The following is a 22,754-nucleotide window of genomic DNA, read 5'->3' on the forward strand; positions in this document are numbered from 1 at the left end:
GCAGAGGAGACAAAACAGCAGATAATCCTTGAAATTACCACTTAAGTCCAAAGAAACACAATTTTCACAACTGTAGGTCAAACTACTGCAGTGTCTCCCATGGACCAAAGCTGAAGTTCAAAAAATATTTTTCCAACTCATAGCCACAGAAAAGCCAGTCAGTCCTGGTATGACTTAAGTGGCTTCTATCTGCTTTGCTATATTTTTTGTGATTAATTGTAGCAGTATAGCCATACTTCCACATCCATGTGGTACATTAATCCACAGCTACATATTTTAACGTAACTGAAGTGTCCTTTGCCCTTCCCTTGTTGCCTTCCCACCCCTAACAGCTACAAGCTCTTCACATAAATGCATACACATCAGCCTAAAACCGTGTGGCAAAAAAATCTTCCTCCTTTAGGAACAAGACTGTAGAGGACTAAAGTGTGAAGAGAAAAGGCCTGGCTAGTCATGAAGGAAGACGGGCTCTGTCCCAAGGCAGTTTAACAGCAGCCAGAGCTGCTGGGGAGGCCAAAAGCATCACACTGAAATTCTGAAGAAGCTCAGCATATCTGTTGCTGGCCAGGATCTCTGTATGACTGGAAAGCCAGGGAACAATCAAAGGTGAAAGGACCCACATTTTCTCTCCTTGGGGAACTCTTGACAGGTTTTCTGCTTGCAGGCACAGCTGTAGTAACTGATGAGTGAACGTGTCTACAGCCACTGCCCAACCTCCACCCTTCTTGTATGTTGTACCACAGCTGACCATAAAGCAGCTCAAAATTACAGGATTGAAATCCTACAGCAGCTTTGTGGGAGAGCTGAGAACAAATTTCAGGGAGCCTGGGCTCCTGGCCATTGGCTTCCAGCAGCACCAGTCCCAGATGCCATATGCAAAGAGCAAGCATGTAAAGCAGTTGGCAATTTTTCCCTTCCTCAGATCTGAAGTGGCCTAACCAGCGTGGATGTTCTGGTTCTGTTTCTAAAATAACTCAGCCTTGGAACAGTGAGGAAAAGTCTTTACTGCATGAGCTTAAAAGCAACTCCTATGTTTATACAAGGTAGTTTATAATTTTTAGCCACAGGTCATACACCTCACCTTGGAACAACTCAAGAGCTACAAGCTCACAATTTTGAACACAATTTTAAAAGACCTCTAACTGATAGGTCTGCTTGGTACAGTACTTAAAGCTCTAGTTACACCTGTTTGTGACGTGCCTTGGGGAGGCAAAGAGACAGTTTCAGATAAGCATTGTCCCACCCCAAACCCCTTGTGAAGGGCGGCCCAGGTGTTCTGATTGGGTTTGAGTCCCTGGGGGTTCTCCCTTGGTGTGTTTCTAGTGGCCCCTGACACTGAACTCCACCCTCAAAGGTGGAGACCCTCGGGAGTTCTGTCCCTCAAAAACCCCGGCTCTGACTCTGTTCAGGGCTCTCTGTTCTGGATCTGAGTTTGTTCTCATGCTGAATAAATGGTTTCATGAACAGGAGCCCATCTCATTGGTGCTCCATGCTGGTCCCCAGAAGCCGGCGGCTTCTCTGGACGAGATCCTGAGGTTGTGGACTACACCATACACTACTGCTAATGCTAATATCTAGAAATACCTAGTCTTGGGACAATGTAATCATCTTGAATTTCAATATGGCAGGAGGATTAGTGATAATATCACTCTGAATGTAAACCTGTATGTCACAACTCCATCTAACTTAGACCCATAATCGCATATTTTTAATAAACCAAAAGGCTGATCCAGTGTCCACTAGAAGATGAAACTTTGAACTCTCAAAACTTCATTTGCTTTGGAATTTAACATCTGGCAGCAGAATTATCTTGGATTTTATGTCTGTATTATTGTAGCAATTAGTATATATATTAAAAACAAGGGGGAAATTTCTGATGTGGTATTTTTCTTTCTTTAGGTTAGTTGTACAACTCTTGTTATAAATCATTTAAGTCCTTTGGATACCTGCATGTGCTACTTTAAGATGGCCTTAACTCATGTAATGACATCCTAGGAAGACAAATCTCTAACACAGGGTTAAATTCAAATGTCAAAAATACAAATGTAATTCCAAAAGTGCTGATTCAGTCAAGAGTTTCCCATGGTTTCAACTGCCATTTAGAAAATCCAGTGAGAATTAGTAAAACAGTAAAAGTATTCCATAATTAAGTTATATGTAATATCCATCAGTGGTGTACTGGACTTACCAGTGTAAATACGTCTCCAGAGTAGACTCTTCACTGACCAAAACTCCCTTAACAGAATGTAAGAAAGTATCACAAAAAACTCAGCTTATTTCTAGGACTTTTGCCTAATGTTGTTTAGTCAACAAGGAAATTTTTCACAAAAGTCTGACATGGAAAAATTCCAGACAAAATCACAGAACATATACTAAGTATCAAACTAAGCAGTTTTCTGATCAGAATGCTTTAAACCACAGGAAAACTTGATCCCATTTGGGTTTATTTGATTATGCCTGCCTTGCTATTGTCTATCCTTAATCATAAAAGGATAAAGTATTTTTTTCCAAGCTGACCCTGTTTATAGCAAATACTTAGGAGTATTTTTAAAAATCAGAATTGATCTGAAGTGCTTATACTAAGCTACAGTTTTAGAATTTTGAGTTTTATGCTTTAGGGAAGTATCAGGGGCATATTTTACATCACCCCATCTCCCAATACCTAGTTCCTTGGTATTTCAGATGCCTTTGTAGTACACCTTAATTGTTGCTCTTATTTAGAATCATATAATCATAATATTGGAAGAGACCCTTTAAATGATCATCAAGTCCAACGATCAAGTCCAGCCATCAAACCAGCACTACCACTGTGTTCAGCATTAAATCATGTCCTTTAGTACCATATCCACAGGGGTTATGAACATCTCCAAGGATGGTGACTCCACTTCCCTGGGCTGTCTGCTCCAATGCTTTACAAACCTTTCCATATTTTTTTATTTCTTTGAATATGTAATTTAAACCTCCCCTGGCACACTTGAGACCATTTCCTCTCATCCTGTTACTTGTTACCTGGAAGAAACGCCCAACTCTCAGTTTCCTACAGCCTCCTTTCACATAGTTATACAGAACAGTAAGATCTTCTCTAGTCTGCTTTTCTGCAGGCTAAACAACCCCAGCTCCCTCAGCTGCTTCCTACACAACTTACTCTCTTAGAGCTTTCACCAGCTTCACTGCCCATCTCAGGACCTGCTCCAGCATCTCAGTGTCTACAAAAGTGAAGGACCCAGAACTGAACACAAGATTTGGGTATGGCCTCACCAATTACTTCCCTGGTCTTGCTGGCCACGATGTTCTTGATACAAATCAAAGATGCCACTGGCCTTCTTGGCCACCAAGGGCACACTGCTGACTGAGGTTCAGCCACTGTCAACCAGCAACCCCAGATCCCTTCCCACCAGGCAGCTTTCCAACCACTCTTCCCCCAGCCTGCAGTGCTGCATTGGGTTGTGTGACCCAAGGGCAGGACCCAGCACTTTGCCTCACTGAATCTCATACAATAGGCCTCAACCTATTGATTGATTCAGCTGTGCAGATCCCTCTGCAGAATCCTCCTACCCTGCAGCAGATCAAACTTGGTGTCATCTGTGAACTTGCTGAGGGTGTGTTTGATCCCCTCATGGAGGCTGTCCACAAAGATACTAAACAGGACTGATCCCAACTTCGGAGAACACCACTGTTTCATGCCCACTGTGTTTCTGATCTATCACTTCAAGTCTATGGAGGAGAATTGTTAGCACTTACCTTTGGAACAAGTTTCTTTTTTCTGCCCTGAAACTCAACTTACAGCTGTCAGTGAATTTCACTGCTATTAAAAGATTGACTACGGACCCTTTTAAACATCATTATCACCACCATTCAAAATAAACTACCAAAAACTACCTGTGAAAGACACATGCAGCCAGCCTAAGAAAACATTGCAGTCCAACTCTCAGGCAAACCTAAAAGGACTACAGTCTCTTTTTCTACAGTCAGTAGGCCAAAGAAAGTCAAATGTTTTTTCAACTGTACACCTCACAAAATGTTGACAGCACTTCCAGTGAGGCCATATCTCTCAATTTCTGCATATCAGAAAACATAAAGGCTGTAGTAATTAACAAACTGACTGGTTACTTTCATTTATTTTAAAGCCCCAGCTGAACCAAGGGTTACATCACTGTTTTGCGACTTCAGGATGGTCCCTGTGCATATTCTGGCACTTGAAGTGTGTCCACAACAGTCACTCCTGTTATGGATTCATAATTCACAACACTTGTCATATTATAAATTGAGAAAAAAGAAATAAAGGTTTTTATATCCATGGATATAATTTATGAGATAGATTTTTAAATTGCATATACTACAGCTTTTTGGCATCCAATCACACGACTTACAGGGTTGCAACGTGGTCTCTATAATCTTCACAAAATTTCTTTCACCTAGGTTTACTTCATTCGGTAGCAATTTCTATGGCTATTTCTTTACTGTCTTCCATTGGGATAAAACGTCTTTAAATGGTCTAATATAAATGTGATTTTTTTCATATGATGACAATCTAGGAATACTTTCTGTACTAATAGAACAACTTTTTACTGACCAAGATAAATTTCAAATGTACAAACGTGTCTTCCAACATATCCAAACTTGAGTTTTGTTTGATAGAATCTAAGATGTGCTACAGAAGATATCTGGTCTCATCAGGGAAGACATTTCAGAAGCCTCAGTGCAATGATTTTCATAAATCTTCCTATTACTACTATTATTTTATCTCAAACCATTCATCCAGTTGCTTTGCCTGCTGACAGAAAGGGCTGAAATGCAAAAGACTATAGTGCATAAACAAATATATATTAGCATCAGACAGCAGCTTAAAAATCACCTAACTGCATTTCCACTATTTGCCAGAACAGTGTGGAAGTTGAAAGAGATAATATCTCAGTCTCTCACAATGGCAACAATTATCCAAATACCTTCTTCAGGTTACCTCTTCAGAGTGTAACTGGGCTCATAAAATGACAAGCAAGTTTACCAAACATCTGCACTGAGCAAGGCTGCAAATCTCACTGCTAGTTTCCTTCATGCAAGGCAAGGGCAGTGTGTTTATATAGCAAAGACCCAGGAAAAAAGCCCAAACATGGAGAAATATTTTGGAGAAAAAACAATCCACAAGGAAGTGGCATTCAGATGTCTTCTTAGCTGAGGAGAGGGAAGTTTTTAGGTCACAGTGTCCAAATAACCGCTGTACAGCATTATTCTTCAAACTCACAAATAGTTACAGGAATGTGAAATGTCTGAAAGTTGAAGGTAAATAATTGCACATAAAGCAAAACCAGAACATTTTCAAAACTTATGGATACTTTGTATTGCTGGCAGATTTTTAATCCAAATTTAATTCAAATTTTTAATTCAAATTCTAAAACCTACACTCTTCATCAAATAGAAATTAATTCTGATGTCATATGACATGCAATAAAAGATAGTTTGATTGGATGATCACAATATTTCCTTTTGATCTCACAGACTATGAGTCTATTGGCATTTGTATTTTTAAGAACTAGTTTTTTAGGAACAGCCTGGAAGTCAAAAAAACTTTGGAATCCAGAAATTCTAGTTTCATTATACAAAGTTGTTACAACACAACTTTGTTACATGCAAAACACAGAGTATATATATAAATATAATGTGTGTGTATGTGCATATATGTATATATAAACATGAAGTTGTTATAACTACAGATGTAACAGTGAATTGAGTCTCAGTTTAGTAAAGCTACTTAAAAAGAAATATTTTATCTGTATCCTTCACAAAAGTAAAGTTAAACGAATATCCTGGCCTTGACATATATTTATATATAACTTCAGCACCAATGAGAGTGTCAGCATTTACTCTCCCTCAAAAGAAACGTTTTTCTTAAAAAAATGGGAAAAATAATGTCAAACAATAATGGAGGTCAAACATACATTACATAAGTGATAGTCAACACACCAATGGATATGACTGCTTTAAGTGGATTATATGGATTTGGACAAAATGTTTCATTCTACTAAAATGTTGCTTGGATTCAAACAATGTTCTGTGTGAGACCAAGAGAAATACAATTCCACAGAATAAAATACATAGCAGTTGAGGTGCATTTGCCACTTCCAGAAATTTTTATTCAACTGCCAGCCTTGTCCACCTTTTGCAGCGGGAAGCAGGAAGGAACAAAGTTGTATGATGAAGGCTGCACGCATTCAAGCAGCACAGCTGTGAACAGGACACAGCTGCCGGGCACCTCCTTTGAAGCATTAAAGCTGGAGAGGATCTGCTAAGAGAAAAACAGATCAGCCAGGGATGATGAGTGGCTTTTCAGTGACACTGGCTTTCCAAAAGGATCCTAAAAGAAAGGATCACAAAAAATGTTGGGTAGTGGGGAGATTCTTTTGCTTTGTTTTGGGGAGGGATGTCTTTCCAGCTCCCTTTTCCTGCCTTCAATTAATCCCAGATCCCGTTAATAACCCCAGATATGACAAATTATCTATGTATCTCCTGATTTCTTGCTGTCCACCATTTAGAATACTTGAGTGAGATAACAACCACTGGACTTAAACATGAATAGTGATCACTTTCTGACATCCAGCAATTTTACAGCCCAGTAGCCAAACCACCAATTTGCTGTCTTTCTTAATACTCTCACTGCAAACTGACTTTAACAACAGCTTAAGCACACTTAGTGAAACACAAGACCACTGCAGCTGTCAGAGCTGTTGTCTTCACTGTCAAGCTTTCAGAATACAGATTAAAATTAAGAGAACTAACTCTCCTTGTTTTTTTAAAAACATTCAGTTGTCCTATCATTTTTCACTTATAAATGCATTTTTCTACTAAAAAACATAGGAGCAAATACTACTTTACTGGAGCTGTAAAGAAACTCAAATACTAACACCTACTAGCATCTAAGGACTAAGGACTGAAAATGCCTTTCCCTATAACCCTCCACTTGTACATGTTTATAACTGCTGTGAAGAACTGTCTTAAGGCTTTGAATTTCCCATGCATACATTTACCTCAAGTGCTTTTGCCATCATTAAGGCTCAGCAAAATCCTTTACGGCTTCCTGAACTGTGTGAGGAATGTAACACCCTTTTTGTTTTTAGGCTCCAAATGGTTTGTCCTTGGGTTTCTTGTTAGTGTGTTTGCTTTCAAATAGCATTTGCACTTACAAAATAAGGCTGCACAAGTCTGTGTGACCTGCCTTCACTTGCACTGTAGGTCCCTCCATTAGCCGTCTCACTTTGAGTGAGGATGAGCATTCCCAGCTTGCACAGGGACAGCAAACCAGACAGGTGTGCCATTAAACAAGAAAGCATTCTGACAGAGAAGTGCAAAGAAAATCTTATCCCAGAATGGAGTGACTTTAGAAAGCATCTAAACTGGAGCTGGGACGAGATGACTTTTAAGGTCTCTTCCAACCAAAACCAAGACACAACTCAATGTCTAATTAAGTTAGCTATTCTGCAGGCTGCATATACCTTTTGCACTCTCAACAAAAGCATCTGCAACCTCTACTAGTCCCTGCTCAAATCAGTTGCTAGCTGAAAGACTCTCATAGTGTGCAGCACCATACTGGAGTGCATGCTGCTCAAATAACTTCTCCAAACTTCCCATGATTGTGACAGTAACATGTCCTCTGATGAAGCAATGGAGGGACAAAATTATTTTCCTCCTTGTTTTTGTTATTTCATTAATACACAGTCAACTTTGCACTTATGATATCCCAGACTGTTCTAATGCTTACAGAATATAAGGAAGGAATCAAAAGAAGTATTGGTAACTAATTATCTGTATCTTAAGTACTTTTATTTTGTACAATAAGGTATCAAATGCTAAATACAGTTAGGTCTAGTAAGATGTTTTTCTGAATTTATTCATTGCTGGGATTAGCACTGCAGCTCCAGCAGTCTGCACACGAAAATTGTAACTATTATCATGTATGAGCCCTCCATTTAGTTCCTAAGATACATAAATATGTTTTTGTTGAGGTTCCTCTAGTGACAGTGAAAGAAAACATCGTGACAGTGAAGGAAAGAAGTGCAAGACTTTTTTTCCCCACTTTGCCCCCAAACCCTAGAAATTTAAAAGGTATGTTACATTTAGAATCTTCATCTTACTATGTGAATGTAGCATTGCGTAACAACCATTTCAGAACTATTTGTTCCCTACATAGCAAAAGTATGCCCTGAAGGGAGTTTTCCCCTCAATTATTCCTAAAGAATACTTCTATATATTTTTGAAGGTTCCTAAACAAGTTTCTGTAGCAAGATCTATGCTATAGTTGGAAATACAGTCACTGATCCTAACTTCTGCTCAACATGTTTGCTGGAATGAATTTGAAAAGCAGAACACACTCTACAAAACAAAAGTGAAGGAATCCTACTGCCACAAACCCCAAATTCACCAAGCGCAGAGAGGTCAAAGAATGTGATTTCTCAAAAGAAAAATCCCCCATGGTTTAAACAGTTCTAAGCTAAAATCCACCCAATGTTTTTAAATCTTTGAGACTTACCATGTTCAAGACATATGTTGGTCTGCAAAATTCAGAATAGGCTATTTATATATTTTTTTCCTTCTCTTAATAGCATGAGTCCCTTGCAAAGACCCAGCTGCATATATGTGGGGTCTTTTACTTTTGCCTCTCTAAAACCAGAAAGCCCCAAATACATCAAAGTCAAGGGGACAACTTAAATCTGCATGATTTCCAATATTTCTGACCAGAAAGGTTAATTTACTTTTGAGAGAGATTGTTGAGAGATTGTTGGCTTGCCTGCCACTTTAGAGTCAGCTCACATCTTTCTCATTGACCATGAAATCTAGAGACCATAACAGCAACCGTACCACAATCCCTTAAGACTACTGAGTTCTGGAATGGGATATCTGACAGCTGGTCCAGGACCTCATTGTGAAGAAGAACAATCTAAAATTTGGTGTCCCTTTTCTGCACAAGGAACAGTGTCTGTGGAGGATACAAAATCAGTGAAAGGATGAACCTTGGATGACTGTAATCTAAAAGTGAAAAACTAATACTACATTAATATATATGGCCTCCCCTTTTCAGTCTACTGGCCAAATCCATTGCTTCTATAAGAGTAAGTATCTGTTCTTCAGTCAGCGAATTTTGTCACATAATGGTAATTTTTCTTAATTTATTTACAATAGGTAGAAACATTTAATGAAGTTAATTGTAACACTGAGACAGGCTTACTTCTGAAGAACAAAAGCTTTATTAATGTCTAATTAATAATTGATTTGCTGTTTGTACTTAAGGAAACAAAAAACAGTCATTGAAGCTTCCGAGTGGAATTACCTTTTGATGTTTTCTACTAGAAACAGAAAAATGAACAGTACAAATTCAGTGTAATATAATTTTCCAAAAGGAAAATATTCACTGTTGGGGAATGTGGAAGTTTTTCTTGAAATATATTACTGTATTCAGTTACCTAGATTTAGATTTCCTTTCATCATGATTTCACCTGATTTCATCATGATTTCATCAGTTGTTGGCATCTGCCTCAAAGGAGTTTTGTCCCCTCAATATATTTAATTTCAAATGCATTAAAAAGAAAGATTAGATTCAAATTTTTCACTTGCCAAGTCATTTTACAGAACTCCTTGGCAAAGAAAATCTCATTGTTAATTTCTGGAAAAGAATTGGAGATTAGTTGGGGGTTTTAACTGGCTCACTTCCTAATTACTTGCCTATCCTCTGAAAACAGCCCATATAATTTGGTGTCATCAAAGATATGCTTGCGAGCATTTTATATGCTGATACCATGAGTTCTGTTCATCTTGATATGGCAAAGATACGACTTTCTCCCCTATCATACTGCAACACACTGTGTGTGGTTAGATCAGGCTGTGTAAAATATAACTGTCTGGAGTAATGTTTTTCCAGGTATTCTGATCCTGGAGTAGGGTTGACAAAGGCATGACACTACTGCAAAATTGTGCTCAAGCAAAGTATCTTCCGTAAGTAAAGGTAGCCTTACTTCTTCATTCTGTGAGACTGTAAATCTTTCTATTTTATGTAACCTTTATGTTCCTGTGACTCATCTAACAGGATTCAAACCCCAAATAAACCTACCCATAATTCATTGAAGTTAGAAAAATATGAGATACCATATTAGTAGAGATTAATAAAGAAACACTAAGGCTCCAAAGTTTGCTAATATCACACTTCACTGGGACACAAATTATTAATTACAAGGTTTTTAGCATCACTGTGGGCCAGAAGTCTTTTTCAGATCTCTGTTGTGGTGGGAGACCACAGGGAGCTCATGAGAAAAATGGAACAAACTTTAGTTAGCTAGATAATATACTCTATCTGAGTATATTGTCAATCTTACATCTGCCCTCTATTATCTTAAGAACTGTTGTCTTCTAGGATCATTTATTCTACCTATTCTGTGGGATATAAGAGTCACAATTTCATTATCACAGCACCTTACTAAAAACTCCTCATTTTATACAATAGTTCAGAATAAAAAGATAGTTTTTCCAGCTGTGCTGTCCATTTAATTTACATGTACTACTGTCTTTTATAGACACTTCAACTCTCACATTTCATTGGAATTGTAATCGCTTTACTAATAGAAAAGCTCCACCTGATTTCCCTCATAGTTTTTATTGATGAAAAGTCTGGCCTCAGACTGTGTTATCAATCTTTGCTTGCAATGTTTCCCACTTTGTGATTCTTCATTTCACCAGTGGAGCAAACCCAGAGGGATACCTCAGCTCTTCTCATCCGTGCAAATACTGTTATAATGTGGTTTCAGCAGATAGTCTACCATCAATACACTCAACTATATAGAATTAAAGCCTCATGATACCTTTTCACTATCTGTACATCTTCCCACTTTTTTTTTTTTGCTCCTACTCCCATTGTTTCATGAATGGTAGTATCAACCAAAATAACTTTGTAGAGCAAATTCTAAAGCTAAAAAAACCTCTTGATTCATGGTGTGGTGCTCTCATTGACCCCTGCCAAAGATAACCACAAACAGCACATAAGCTGGGGAGACCAGAAATCTTTGTAAATAGATTTCATTCAGTTGGCTTTGATCTCTGCTTTAAATCCACAGACTTCTTCCACTTCTATGTTTTCCCATTAGGACATGCAAAACACCACATAACTATTCACTGTCGGAGAAAGAGGACTAAAGCTATGTTTCAAATTTTCTCCATTACAATCTATTTAAGGAAATTACAGCCATTCTTATGCATAAGAAGATTATGTTTAATCTTTTTCTTCGCTGAATGACTACACGTAGCATTGCTAGGTAAGGATGTGGATGACAATTGACAAAACTGTGTTATACTGCACATTCTTTACCTTTTTTCTAAACAGAGATGTTATGAGGTTAATACAGGCTAATGCTGGGGAACGTGTCAAAATGTGCAATCCACATGTCTTCAGTTTATCACAGAATCATAAAGGATGACAAACACCTCGAAGATCATCAAGTCCAACCTTTGATCAACCCCCATCTTATCAACTAGACCACAGCACCAAGTAGCATATCTAGTTATTATGTTCCCTGTTGCATCTATTCATATTGTTTATAACAGTGTCAAGAGGCTTTTCCAGAAGAAGAAAATCTAACAGAAGATTTTCAAAGCAATTCATTAATTTAAATCCACAATAACAAGATTTTCTATGAGTTCTACATCTTTCATTGTGCATTCACACAATGAAATCAAACACTGACAATATCTTAGAAATGCCAAATTTCATAATTTCTTCCATTATATGCAGGCTATTTACATAACAAATTGTCACTCAGTCAGAATTACATACTTTAAAATTTTGTAAAGGAGCAAATTAGTGATCCATGTCTGAAGCGACACAGAACAGGTTAATTCCATGTACACATAACAGGGAGAGTTTTTTCAGCCTAAGTGAATTATCATTAAGTTATTTGTAAACAAACCTCAGTGTTGCTTTGTTCCCAAATACCCATGCTGACTAATCTGCAGCAAATATTGGCATTAGATACCATTCCACTCATAAATATAGTAGCGTGTGGTCCTTTCAAATTCTCACAGCAATGCAATGTGTCTTATTTAACATTAAATCTTTTGTTTTAAAAGAACCAGCTTATATAGAGTAATTAAATTGCCAGTCTGCTTTAATAATCATTAAATGCTATACACACTGAGGACAACATGGTCTTTATGCTACAAATTCATGTCCATTTATTGACATGTCTGCAGCCACATAAGAATTCCAAAACCCAGGTTCAGTAAAGCAGTCACAAAGTGAATCATACAAACACTTCTTGCCACATCCAGTTATTAGACCATCAGCTTCTCTTTGGGTACAGAATCATTAACAGGGTTGCATACAACCCTCACTACAGCTTTTCAATATTGAAGTGATATGTAACAATGGTTCAGAAATTTAGAAATTCTATACCAGCAGCATAGATTGGAGACAAGACCTAAACAACATAATAAATAAATTTTAATTTTGATTTTTGGCTGTGTTCTGCCTTTATTGTCTCTCACTATTCTGGACAAAGTAGTCTAGACGACCTGCCAGAGGTGCAGATGGTGTATCTGGGACCTGGGCATAACACCACAGTTTATGGTGGCACATGCACGTGAACTTGTGCATTTGTGTGTCAATCCCTCCACCTCTGTGCATACAGAAAGAGCATGGACTGATGCAGAAGTGAACTTTCCCTTCCTTTTGCATCTTACCTATTCCACATGCAGTGCTTGTTGTTTGAAGAGTGGGTCTCAGTACTTATAGGAACAGAGATTTGGGCCCTGATCACTTTTATACTAACCCCCAGCAGAGCTGCTGGTGCTCTCAAAGGGTTAAACAGTTCAGCCTTATCAACAGAGGATTGAACAGTTTTTTGTGTACATTCCAGGTCTTGTCCCATCCTCAAGAGGAACTTCAGACCTAAACACAGTTTTCCAGATGGCAGAAGTATTCCTATATGATGCTCAATTTGTACAGTGTTCAAACTCTTTCACCAGTAACTTTTACTTCTCATGAATGATTTGTTAAGTAAAACCTGACAAATCCTTCACAGAGAACATTCATCATCCAATAATTTATAAAAGCTTGACTCTGTTATTACCACACCAGGGGCCCGGGGGCTTGTTGGCAAGACTGCATTGCATGAACAGTATGAAAAAAGCTAATGGGATCTTCACCAAACTTTTTTTACTAAAAAAAAACCAGAGGCAATCTAATTCTCCAGTCAGTAAATAAGCTACTAATCATTGATATTAAAGGATTCAAACAAATGTGTGTTGTGGGTAGGATACATGAGGATATTATACTTAATTATAAACCAGTTATTAAATTGTGTTGACAGTTACCTATTATAGTGTATGCTACAAAGAAATGGCACCATTTTTCACACAGATCTTAAAATTAAGATCAGTGAAACCAAAAGGATCACAGAAAAGAGATCACAGAAAAGAGTACTCTTTTTAATCCCTCATAGACCTAGACCAGAAGAAGAGAAGAAAAAATGCAAGAGAAATTTTCCTCTTAACATTGTAACATACCACATTGACCATTTTTATTTTTAAAGCTGGTTGCTTCACAGAAGGGATCTGCAGAACATAAATCTTAAAATTTTACAGAGAAGCATAACGCAGTAATGAGTGCATTATCAAAATTCAGCTACTCATTCAGGAATAATGGTTGACCTTATGTTCCAAGAATAGCACATACTTAATACCATGGTATCTTCTTCACTTTATTTTAATGAGAAGTAGAACCTTAGAAAACAGATAGGGTAATACTTGTAATGCTATATGCCATTCAGGTGAACGTCGCCTGGTATAGTATTTCATATAAAAAATGCAAAGGCTTTTTCCTCAGACACATGCATGGATTTTCTTACCTTTGGTTCCATTGAAATGAAGCTGTGGGTACCTCTACTTGAGAGAACTGACCTTTTAATTGTTTTACTATGGTAGAAGTGGTAGTAGTCCTTCAATGTTCCAATCTGTAAGAGCAGAAAAGGAAAAAAAAAGGAGTGGAAGACTTTATTTAATGAAACTCGTTTCCTGTTTTTCATTTTGGAAAGTCTATAAATTATGCAATTTCCTCTGTGCTGAAATGTTACTTGAACCCACTGATCATCTTTCAAAAGAAGGACATATGATATGAAGTGGATGAAGTATCCTTCAGGCAGTAACTGCATAACCAAAGATTATAACTGAGCTGCTTAGTCTGGCTGTATCTACCTTTTTAATGTTTAATTTATATGCAGTACTTTAGGTAATTCTATATCTATATCCAAACTGTCCTCAAACGGCAAGTATAAAAATCATTAAATGGCTATAGGGTTATTAAAAAGCATTCCATCTAGTTTGCTTAAGGAAATGTACTGTAAAACACACTAGTCTTGGTTATTTATATAATTAAATTATAAAAAGGGCATTCATGGCATCAGACTATACAACAGGAATAATTTTCCTGTTCTGTCAAGTGAGAGTAAAAAGTAGAAGAAAGGTGGAAACGTTAAGTTCATGGGATAACTCATTTGAGGTAAAAAATCAATTCATGCAAAATTGCAAATTTCACAATGGTGTAATAAAAATGCTTCTTACTCATCCCTTCAGTACGCAATAGAAATATAAATACTGAAGTAAGATGGCCTTCACAATTTGAAAAAGAAATCTTCCTTTCCAGAGTCATCAATATGTCTGCTTTCATTTTTCATTTTTAACTTGAAACTTCAGTTTCACCCACCTACAAACTAACATTCAGTCTCCTTGTCTTTGGGAGAATGCCTCTCCAACTCATTTGGAATTTGACCTACTAGTGCACTGCAAATCTTGTAAGATACTTAATAATTTAGTTTCAAGTTCCTCAATGATGAGCAAAAAAGGGACAATTAAGCACACTGTCATTTCCATTTAAAACTCAAAGTGACCTCATAAACAGGCTTGGTTTTCCAAATAGAGCTGAATGATGTCATCAAAGAGGATGGAACAACACTTGAAAACTTTCACCTTAAAAAAATCCCCCAGATTTATTCTCAATTTGCATCTATAAGAATACACATGCAGGAAACTTGAGAGCTCAGCAGTAAAGACTTGCAGAGAACTGGAAATTAGTCACTCACAAATTCCAAGAGTATTTAGAATATTAGAAAACAAAAATCTTGAGGAAATATGTAAGTAGACTACAAAGAAAATATTGATATTGATTGATAGAAAACAGCAACAATTTAAATTTAATTCCTTGAACAGGGAAAACTGGATCTAGGATATTGATGCCAGTCTGTGTAGGTGGTCCATCAGTATCTTCCTTTTGGGAAGAGTAACTTAAGTCTAGTGTAAGAAAAATACCAAAACATTCAGTTAAATCAATTTAGTTTATCATAAATTGATTTTTGTCTAAGACTAATGAAAGTGTATCAGTAGTAGAGTAATTTTCATGCTGCCTTCTCTCTGACAGGCAATTCCAGTTGAAGCAGCACATCTCCACAGCGCAGGTGACCTCAGTTGCAATTAACTGGGTTATATCTGGCTGGTGGCCACTCAAGAGTGCTGTTCCACAGGGCTCAGTCCTAGGACCAATTCTGTTCAATATATTTAAGAACAATGATTTGAGTATTCCATAAGCATGTTTGCTAATGATACCAAACTGGGAGCTGCTGTTAACCCTCTTGAGAGACCAAAGGCCTTGCAGATGCATCTGGATAGATCAGAGCTATGATTAATGGGATGAAATTTAAGAAGGTGAAATACTGGATTCTGCGCTGGGGATTAAGAAACACCAGGGGTAAGTGTAAAATGGGAGTGAAGTGGCTGGAGAGCAGCCCTGCAGAGAGCAACCTGTGAGTGCTGGCTAACATTAAGGTAAGTGTGACTCAGCCATGTATCTGGGCAGCTGTGCGGCCAAACTGCATCCTGGAATACCTCAAATACAGCATAACCAGCCAGACAAAGGAGGTGGTTATCTCGTCATACTCAGCTTTGGTAAGCTCCTTTTAGAGTATTTTGTGCAGGTCTGGGCCCCACAATTTAAGGAGCATGTGAAGGTCCTTGAATGCATTCAGAGGAGGCCAACGAAGCTGAGGAATAGCCTGGAAGGCATGGCTTGTGAAGTGGGGCTGAGAACTTTGGCTTGGAGAATAGTAGGCTGAGGGTTAAACTCATTGCTCTATACAGCTTCCTGAGGAGAGGACAAGGAGATGGAGCTGTTGATCTCTTCCCACTAGGATTCAGGATGCATCAGAATGGTCCAGAATGGGATCAAAGGAGGTTTCACACTGAACTTTAGGATGTGTTTCTTTACCAAGAGAATATTCAAACAGACTTCCTGGGGAGATTGTGAATGCCCCAATGCTCAGTATTTGTGAGGCATTTGGACAATGCCCTTAACAATGTGCTGTAACTGTTGGTCAGCCCTGAATTTGTCAACTAGATAACCACTGTAGGTCCCTTCCAATTCTGTTCTATCTTATCCTATTCTATTCTCTTCTACTCTGTGCCACTCCATTACTTTTGACTACAGCAACTAAAGTTTATTCTGATTTTAAGAGCCTGTAACAAAGTCCAGTAGCATCAGGTTAATGTTGCACTCTTTTAACATTACTATTATTTATAACAGTTACTGAAATTTGGTGCCAGGCTCAGAGCAAGTGATGGCATGCCTTCCTGAGAGAGGGATGTAATCAGTTATTTTCTGGATGTTTCCAGGACTCATCAGCCTCAAATAACACTGAAGTGCTAGCTGCTGGGAAGTGATGTTAGCCTTGTTCTCTAAGTCTTCAGAGACCTGCAAAGTGCATACTCACCCCACCAGTAACCTATAAAGGTAACTGAACTTTTATAAACCTTGCTGCTTTCAGAGTGCATTAGAAACCCTCTACTTTGTCTGTGCAGTTTGTTTGTGTGCTACAAAAGCACACACATTACTGGAAAGACTCAGCTCAGATGGGTAACTGGATTTTACAACTTCACGGAACTGTTTAAACAGAAAGGCCATATTACAGAGAAAATAAGCATCCATCCTGTTTTGTGCTATAAAGGTCTCAATATCACCAAGTCCTCAGTGTTTTGCCTTGTACTAGTTTAAGATGTTTATTTATTTATTTTATTTAAAGATTAGCTCTAGCTGACCACTCTGAGGGCATCCAAACCAGCAAATTTAGGAGATTACCCGATTGCACTCCGGGAGGTTCTACAGTTTAGCAGAACTAGCCATCCATGGAAGACACTGGAGGCATCTGCATCCTTCCAGCCCAAGGGAGACAGCACAGGATTTTGTAATCTTTGTCAGATCTAGTCCCTCTGAGAACTTGGGCTTAGGAGACAGACTTAAGCCCTTGGAACTATGTATGGTAATTGCAGTGCAATGTCTTCCAAACACCATTAATTTTCAGATAATGATACTGATTATTTAGAATTGTGAGATCTACAGCTTTAGTTCATAACTGACAAGGAATTAAAATGAGCCCAAATCTTTTAAGTGCAATTAAATTCATATTCGCTAAATGCCAGTGCCTTTCACAGCAAAGTAACACCAGCATTACTAAAAGCTTTTTTGCCTTCTCCTCTTACCTTAAAGGGAATTGACTTAGACCTTCCAGTTCCTTGGACCACTAGGAAGAATTAAACCATGTAACTATAGCACAATAAAACTTGTTGTGTATGTTCTTGTTAAACATACTTGTTTATACTTGTTTTTTATACTTCTAACTCCCAAGTCCTAGAGGCACTCTCAGAGAAAAGCAGTGCAAAGACAGAAACATCAGAGCTAACTACTCTACTACTGCTAGAGATTGCTGACAGTTTCACTCATATGTCCTTGGGAAATCTTTGTAATTTCTCCTTTTTTTTTCTTTTTTTTACATGGAGGGCATGATTTATTTAAAAAGAAATAGGAAAATACTGCCTGGCCAAAGGAAAAAGAATGGACAGTGGTTGTAGGGAAGACCTAATCTCTTCAGCAGTAGTACTTGTAAATAACCATTTTCAATAGATCTATACATACATTTCAGTTGTACTATGCTATATTTATTCAAGAATTAAATAATTCCCAGGAATTATTTCAGTTCCCAGGAACTAACAATCCTGCAATGTCACAGCGCTGTCCCTGAAAACTAAAGCATCCACATATTTAAATTAAATTTATATTTATCAAGTCTTATTTAAAGTTGTGAAAATGTGTTTATTTTACAGATAACATGAAACAAGAACCAAACTTTCTAAGCTTGCTCTTGAAAAATATTTCTTCTGTATGTTGTTTTATAGTCTAGGGAAACAGTAAGATAATTTAGGACATAATTAATGAATGAATTAATTTTCGTGGGCATTGTGTCCCCACAAACTCTGTAAGGAAACACAAATGCTAAAGATTACTGTTAAATATACTTTAAATACATTTATACGGTCACCAAACAGACCTATCTGACTAAGCTCTTTCATTTCATTCTGAAATGAAAGTGACTGAAACTCCAATATATAGCTGAACAAGAGTAGGGAAGTCATTCAAGCTACTGGGCAGAAACCTAAGAGATGCTTCTTAGCTTGTAAACAATTATTCTTTTTGAAGAGGCAAATCTTCTAAACATCTAGGTGGAAAGTGCTCTTCTCCCAGAGGGCTGAATAGAAAGCAATATGCTACTGATTTGGTGAATTGGAGGACATATTGTACGGGACCCTGTTTCTCCCAGGCTTTAGTGAATTTGCTCCTAAATGGATTTGGAAAGGAAGACAGATCAGGTATAGATATGATTCTGAACTCAGTAAGACAACAGAAGAGCCAAAGAAGCACAAATTTGCTATCCCTGTGCAGAGCTGGAATATAAATCATCATAAACAGGTACAGGATCATATTTCACATGGAGGTGAAGGTATGACCCTTCCCATTTTTCAGAACTGCAAAAAATTTCTGAAGTTTTAAAGTCCTTGACAGAAGAAAATATCAAAAACAGAGAGATGAAGAAAGTTTATTAAGTTTACTATTATCATCTCATTTTAACAAAATAATTTCAACTCTATTTCAAACTTCTACATTTTTTCAGGTTGAAGCATTTTCATTTGTCTCTGAAATATCTTTTCTGTATGTGTATTATGTGACATCATTTTACACATTTTCATAGTGTCCAGTTAAAGAGAAAAGGGGGTGGAGTTTTTAGCATTGTTTATTCAATATCACCCACAACATCGCTGGGGGGCATGGCTTTGTCAGGAAAAACCAGGGCCAGAAGCTGGGAATGCACAACTCTTGCCCTGGTCACAAAAGCAAACTCAACTGTCTGCTTAAACCCTGGTGGACTTGGTCCCTTCTGCTGCCCACCAATTTTTTTCCCTCCTCCCATTTTTTACTCTGGAGTGCTACTGTGGGAGTTGAGATCTTGACAGCTCCAAGCAACAGTATTGGAGGTGGCAATTCAAGCAAGTGCAGAGGACTGAGCTTAGCCAGCAGCTGCACAATTCCTTTTTTCAGATGAACTAGCTTCCAGGTTTTGTTTTGTCCCTTCTTTCTACTCTTTTTGGGGCGGGTGGGAGGGTGGGGGAGAACACTATGCTGTGGAGGCTCTCCTCACCATATTGCCTTTGTTTGGAGATCACACCTGGTGCTATCTTTGAGAAGCTCTTTTCCTTGTACCTGGTGGTGAATGTTCTTTTGTGGTTAAGGCACTTTCTTTTTGTGTGCTTTTTACTATTGACACTGCTGTGGTTACTGTGATTTTAGTAAAAAAAATTGTTATTTTCATCACATAATCTCTCCTTATTGTCCCTTCATTATCAGGAGTGGGAGAAAGAGAGTGGAATTTGGAATTTAGCTCCCTGTTGGTTGTTAAAACCAGCATACACAGAATCGCAGAATGACCTGAAAGACACCAAGCTGAGCGGTGCAGCTGACACAGCAGACAAATGGGATATCATTAAGAGGGACCAAGACAAGCTTGAAAAGTGAGCCCATAGGAATCTTACGAGGTTTAACAAGACAAGATGCAAAGTGCACCTCAAATGTAAATCTGAAATCTCACAAGGTAAGCCCATAGCCCTTAATTTTGACCCCAGCTGGCTCATTGTTATCTGCAGGTAAACCAGTTCAAAGATACTACAGAAAACAGCCACTCCCTTTCCTTCTTGAGTCACTCCAGATAAGCAAATGTTACACATCTTGAAACCAGGGCTCTGGTTCAGCATTTAGGGTCAAGAAAGCTCTACAGAGGCTGTTAGCTGTTCAGTTATTTTAAAAAGCACCAATATCTGGAAAGGTCATGTTCATTCCAGACCTGGGACCTAAACTTAACTTGTATTGCAAGAAACAAAACTGTGTAGTGGAATTTTTTGGGAGACTGGGATGCAATTTTTTTACCATAAAATACTACAGTAGTGACCACACTTTCTCAGCCTCCAGCTCTCTTCTCCAAAACCCCACTGTTGGATCAGCACTGACAGATCTCCAGCATACTGAGGCTGGAACACCAGCCACCATAAGGACAGCTGCAGAGCTGCTCAGACATCTGAGCTGCAGACTGAGATGACGGCTCTGTCTCTCCCAAACTTATCATCAAGTCGAAAGGTTTTTTTATTGTTTAACTAATAGAAATTCAACTGCCCATATTGTGGAGATATCTCTGTATGATAGAGATAAGAACTTTGTTCTCATTGTAGGAACATATCTGCCAGTTCATATCTGTTTCTTCATTTTCTTCTCAGGTTTTTTTCGAGTGGAACTGATGTCTGCGAAGTGTTGCTGCTCCTGAATAGTGACACTCTGAATTAGTTTGGCTTCAATATACCCGTTCTTCCTGAAGAATTTTTTGAGTCTCGTAGATGGAAAAAGCCTATACTGTAACTAGGAGTTCTTGCCCAGTTTATTGAATGTTCAGTCTAGAGGACAGGACAGCTCAGCTGGAAAACTTAAGATTCCCTTCTGAACCACCTGCACATGAAAAATAAAGAAAACTGCAAAACAGAGAGTGGGATTAAAAAATCCACATGGTTGTTTCAGCAGAAACACCGCAATTCCATAGAAGTAAATTACGCTGCATCTCTTCAACATGGTGGGAACACAACACTTTCCTATTTAACCACTGGGATTCTTTATTATTCAGTTTAAATAGAGAGGAAAGCATATCACCTTACTGAATTAAAATGCACCATTCTAGCCTTCTTTTGTATTTTTCACTTCTGTTTCAGTTATTTGAACGGAGAAATTTTGTCTGGGCACTTGCCTTGAGCTAGTTTGGCTTTTTAAATAAAACTGCCAAAAATTAGTAACAGCCATTAAAATAAAGTAGCTCAGCCTTATGTTCTTTGAGATATTGTCACTGGTGTTGCTTAGATGCTGCTGTATTTTGTTTAAAAAAAAAAGTAATACATTAATTCTTTCAATTGAAAAATAAACTCCAGCCTTTTAATTTTCATATGCTTTTGTTAGTAGGATTAAAACACATTGATATTCTGAGGCCAGTTATAATTTTCGATATTCTAATTCGGTATGAAAGCTGAGATTTTTATACAGTTATGCTACTGTATTCAATATCTATCTGTGCCCAAAAATTGTTACTGTAAGACTCTACAGACAGGTATGCTCTGTATGTGTCTGGGAATGCTGTCATGGGCATTTTTAAAATCCTCTCTCATGGGCAACTTACAGTTCTTTGCCATGTGGTGTTTGCTTCCTGAACTGTTTGGCCTTTGCTCAGGCAAAGGGTTTGTCTTCCCTTTTCGGATTCTCTTTTAATTTTTGGGGTTTCACGCATCTCAGAGAGGCTGAATTTGGTGGTTTTGAGCTGCCTTTGGTTGAGTTCTGTGGGTGCCTCCTGGTGAAGTCAGTTCAAGTCTGTTGGCTTCTCTCACCAGACAGAAAGACAGAGCTGTCTGGAGCGTGCCACCTTAGAAGGGAAGGTGTGACATTATCTTCCCCCTGTCCCCCAGACATGTGGCCGCCTCTAGCTGGCAATGTCTTGCGAAAGAGCATTTCCAGCATTGGGGCCTCTCTCTGTTCCCTGGGGATTGTGAAATTTAGCAGTTTGCTATCTAGCAGTTACTTACCTTTCTCTTTCCCTTGCCTGTTGGCATTCTGTTACTAAACTTTTGGTACCATTTTTTCACTTGTATCTACTCATATCTCATTCCTTACTGGTGGAAAAGGGTTCAAACCAAGGAGGATGTTACTGATTTCAGAGTGCCTACATCTTTAAGTTGTCTCAAGCCAAGACACTTGGTACATTTGATTTTGGATTACCTCTATAAAAGTAGTTTTTCTCATAGTTTTACTTTCCAAGGCTTTCTACTGCATTACAGAATATAACTTAGGCATAATTATAGTCTAAATTCTAAAATATAATTTAATTAAAACTGAAATGTGGATTAAATGTGGAATTCCAAATTCATAGTTAGATTAATTCTAAACTATTTTTAAAAATCAAAGTTCTACTTTTCTATATAGAGAAATGCTTCACTGAGATTATATTATGAAATACATTTAGCAACATAAACCAAATTATGTTTCCTTTGAGACTCCTAACTGATCCATAACTTTTAAAAGTTGAGGGGAATTGGAAAAAGCTTCTTACAATCACACTTTCTGCATGAAGGTTACTTTGTACAGTAGTATTTTAAAACAAATCTTGTCAAATGAAATTCTACTTTTTGAAATTGCATTACTTTAGCACTCTCTTGGTAACTATATTTAACACATGGAGTTACTTTGAAAAATAAAGACAAAAAACCTATAGCAACCAAATAGCAATATAAAGTGTTTTACATCATTACAAAAACCTAATAAGTTT

The 22,754-nt window shown here is 37.8% G+C and overlaps 1 protein-coding gene across 2 annotated transcripts in view; it reads right to left on the reverse strand.

The window, feature by feature from the left end:
• The window catches only part of PCSK5 (proprotein convertase subtilisin/kexin type 5), a 229,289-nt gene that overhangs the window by 190,634 nt on the left and 15,901 nt on the right, over nt 1-22,754 (reverse strand). For both annotated transcript variants that reach the window (XM_058864245.1, XM_058864244.1), the window contains exon 2: nt 13,881-13,985. In XM_058864245.1, coding sequence (XP_058720228.1) covers nt 13,881-13,985 — 105 coding nt within the window. The remainder of the gene's footprint in view (nt 1-13,880; nt 13,986-22,754) is intronic.

Source organism: Poecile atricapillus, chromosome Z (genome assembly GCF_030490865.1).
Source record: "Poecile atricapillus isolate bPoeAtr1 chromosome Z, bPoeAtr1.hap1, whole genome shotgun sequence".
In the NCBI taxonomy this organism is placed as follows: Eukaryota; Metazoa; Chordata; class Aves; order Passeriformes; family Paridae; genus Poecile; species Poecile atricapillus.